Genomic DNA, 3805 nt, shown 5'->3' on the forward strand with positions numbered 1-3805 from the left:
ATTCACGCAGACCGTCGGTCGCCCAGTTATTTTTATTGGGTTTGGGCATTCAGCTACTTGTTGAAAGATATATATAGAGAGAATTAGTCGATATGTGGATGAAAAACCAAGCACACTGTGCGACCAGCAACGGTAAACCGCCTCGATCAATTACTTATCGTTATTTGAGCTGAATCCAGCGTCTGGAACCACACTTCAAAACGAAATTATTTATTCCTTGAAAAGAAGTTACGTAGGCGAGAGAAGCCTTATTCCCAGTGGAGAGTTCTTCCCTGGTCCACTTATTATCCTGTCTCCAGTTTTTTGATGCTGTTTCGAAGCTTCTGTTGACATTTTCTTCACCTGTCTACAGTCTTTTTCGCCTTATTTGTGATAGAATGACATGTGTCTTCCTAAAAAACATACATTATTGAAGTGTTTTTGAAAAGTTGCATATCCAAGTCTAGTTGTTCACATGCGAATATCTTCAGTCCTGGATTAGCTTATTGTGATGTGATTATGGCAATAGTTTTACTGGTTGAGATCGCAATGTGTTTCCCTTGATCAGGGAAGTGACTGCACATGTGGATTTGCTTAGTCAATTTTGTTTGTCGAGCACATTCGCACGCCACAGCACAAGTGAACCTTTCACCGGCACCACAGTCATCGTGCCTATGAATATCAAACCGCACTCTGACGCCGCACACAGAGGAATCCACACAACCAATCAGACTTCCGTGAAAGATCATAAAACCACAAATATAAACTTACACCGCAAGATGAAGTACACTCGGTAGACGTGCTGAGACCAGTGACGCCACAGCAGATCAGTAGAAAACTACAAATGGAAGGCATTGAATCAATGATTGACTGGTTTTTGGAGATGGACAAGAACGAGGATGGCGTCGTGGACTGTAAAGAATTAGAGCAGTTCTATGAAAGCAAGAATCTACCTCGGGATAAAATTGATGTAAGTTTATAGCTACAAACTACCGTATCTTTTGAGAAAGAAATAGTTAACCGTACCTTCTTCTTTAGACTGTCAATCGTATTAAGATGAATTGACTAACCATCTCGCTGCATGTTCCTCTTTACCAAAGGACTTCATTAACCGATTCGACAAAAATGATGATAATAAAATCACATTGGCGGAATTTTGCCGTGGCCTTGGACTAAGGGTCGATGAGATGTGAGTTTTTGCGTTTATTTTGAACCTTAGTTTGTTGCCAGTTGTCTGTTTTCAGTCTAGCTAATGTTAGGAATATTGATGATTTCGCCCCCCGAATCGCTCATGAATTTGGGTTATTCACGTCAATTGAGATATTTCGGTAATCCAGGGGAATGAGTTATTCTTGCGTACAATTCAAACACGCCGACAAGCTCATTTGTCTATCATGTTTACCCGGCATGGAATCTTTCCCTATGAGACACCTGAAATCGGATCGCAATAAAAAATCGCTCCTCTTTGAGAACATCATTCCCGCAATATTATTTCCGTAAGTAAATGAAGCCTTACACTACTCATAAGGAGCTCATCAGGTAGGTCTATTCTCCTAATATGTACGTGGCAACAGGTGGAAGGATTCTGAGGCTAGGCCTATTCAATGTGCTTCAAAAAGTGTGCAATCCGTGGTGGACTTTGGGGTTTTCATCGATCATAAGGGTGAAATATTATGAAATCTTGATATCGATCCAGTTGGAACATGGGATTGCCCACGCATTGTTTCTCTAGGGAAAATATTATAAGTGAGAGATCCAGGTGAATTTCACTTGAACCCCCCATTTGCACCGAACAGGTTTAGGCGTTATGTCAAATCGGGTTTGAGTAAACTGTCGTATATTTGATAAATCATCCCTGGACTGGACACGTCACAATAACAGGGGAAAAATGAACCTTAGGATCGAGATTGAGCGGTTTTTCATGAGTGAGCAAGTTCGTGAGTGCACTTCAAATTCACTTTCCTGTGCTAAGTTTATCTACTATCAGCAGGATTGAGAAGTCATGTTACCGACACCCGTGTGAAATAAGTCATAAAAACTTTCCTAGGTGATCCGATACGTGAAATAGAAATATCACAACTTTCCTAGCACTAGCTCACCTACACAGACTGACAGAAGGTTCAAACGAAGTTCAAGAGGAACCATCAAATGAACCGAACCAGAAGAACTAGACCCTAGGCTGGACCCAAACACATGTAGGTTCCCCACCGACCCAACGCTTGTTCAACCACTCTAACACACTAAAATCCCTCGGCCGACACCCAACAGCGATTTAGCTTGACTTAGTTGATTGGTTCTCCTTCCGCCTTAAATCTCGACCAACCTCGGAACCCAGTCACTTGACCTGACGAAGCTTTTGTGTCAAGAGCGAAACGTTACCCTGCAATAAATCTTCCGATTGTCACCAAACTTTTTCGAAAAATAACTGAGATGTTTTGAACACTGATGCGCTCACGTTGTTCTACCACACCTTTTTCTTGTTGCAGAACTGCCGAAAGAAAACAGCGCAAGCAGGATCGAGAAAACGCTGGCAAACCTCTTTCCGGCGCCATTCAAATTGTTTCGACAACCATGTCATCTCAAAAACAATATGAGATCACCGAAAAGTTTATGGATCTATGCAAAACTCACGGCACGGATTCCAATGGAATGAAAATTGTGGCCAAAGAATTCAAAGCATTCCTTGACAACCAATACGGGCGCGTGTGGCAGTGTGTAGTACTGACTGGGTCTTATTGGATGCATTTCTCGCACGAACCATTCCTATCGATCCAGTTCAAATACGACAAGTATATTTGTTTGGCATGGCGCACCCCTCAGTGTTAAAACGTTTCGCCAAAATCGATCATTCAAAATTGGCCGGTGTCATTTAGTGTGTACGAACTATGTAAAACAGCTCTCTTTGAAGGAAATAAATTTACTACGAACTTGTTCTGCCTGTTTGAACTTGAAAGTCAGCGGCTGTTCACTAACCTAGTCTTTTATTTCACGGTATTCTGTTCGTTTTGTTTTGTAAAAACTACCCCTGTTCTCCTCTCACAGAGTTGTGGCTTGCCATCCGAAAAGTGCACCTTTGTCCTTCCGAATAGTTTGTTTGCTTGGAAATATTTTTTCCAGCACAGCGAAAAAGCACCGGAGCACGTTTGGCACGGTTGAAATAAAATGGTCAGACTATGAAAATCGATAGTACTAACTAGGCAGACCGAACGCACCTGGATTTTAAATGTCACGTGGGTGTGCACCATTCACTGGGCCCTGTGTGAACTCATTGTGTTTGGTGGGCCTTATTACAGATGAACAGCCTTGGCAAGTAGATGTGCACACTGTAGCTGGGACGTAAGTCCTTCAATGATGTCTGAGTTTTTGTTCATCCACGTGTTTATTTATTTGAATGTGGGACACTGTATGGAAGCTGGTTCCGAAGGGGTTCTGTGCCCAAAGGGGAATTCGGTTTCTTCCTGATTACATCAAAATTTTCAGGAAACGGCTAACTGGGGATTAAAATTGGTGCAATTTTTGTGAACAGATGGTTGAGGTTCTCATTAATCATAGACAGTCTATTGGTGGTGGACGTCTCAAAGTGCTGCGGAGGTTTTAGGATAAAAAAAGAGTGACAAATAAGTACCTCTTATCAAGTGATAGGGTGATGATGTTGTGCAGTCTCACGAACATCTTCAAAGTTCGATTCAGATCTGGCACCGATTCCGAACACAGTCATCAAAACCCTTTCCAAATGTGCCAGATCGCTTAGTTCGCCGGTGCATGCTGTGACTGCAACTGTGAACGGTATCGAAGATCTTTGTAAATAGCCTATTCGGCGACTCAT

At 42.2% G+C, this 3805-nt stretch overlaps 2 protein-coding genes across 2 annotated transcripts; one reads left to right on the forward strand and one right to left on the reverse strand.

Moving 5' to 3' along the window:
• Positions 1 to 530: 530 nt before the first annotated feature.
• On the forward strand, positions 531 to 3109 carry T265_08981 (hypothetical protein; the record flags this gene model as incomplete). Its single annotated transcript, XM_009174931.1, has 3 exons — positions 531 to 949; positions 1080 to 1168; positions 2466 to 3109. 3 exons carry the CDS (start codon positions 824 to 826, stop codon positions 2803 to 2805), a joined length of 555 nt encoding a protein of 184 aa, XP_009173195.1.
• A 501-nt stretch (positions 3110 to 3610) lies between these two features.
• T265_08982 (hypothetical protein) lies at positions 3611 to 3805 on the reverse strand (the record flags this gene model as incomplete). The annotated part of the gene is made up of 1 exon (XM_009174932.1): positions 3611 to 3805. One exon carries the CDS (start codon positions 3803 to 3805, stop codon positions 3611 to 3613), a length of 195 nt encoding a protein of 64 aa, XP_009173196.1.

This window comes from Opisthorchis viverrini (assembly GCF_000715545.1).
Source record: "Opisthorchis viverrini unplaced genomic scaffold opera_v5_250, whole genome shotgun sequence".
Lineage (NCBI taxonomy): Eukaryota > Metazoa > Platyhelminthes > Trematoda > Opisthorchiida > Opisthorchiidae > Opisthorchis > Opisthorchis viverrini.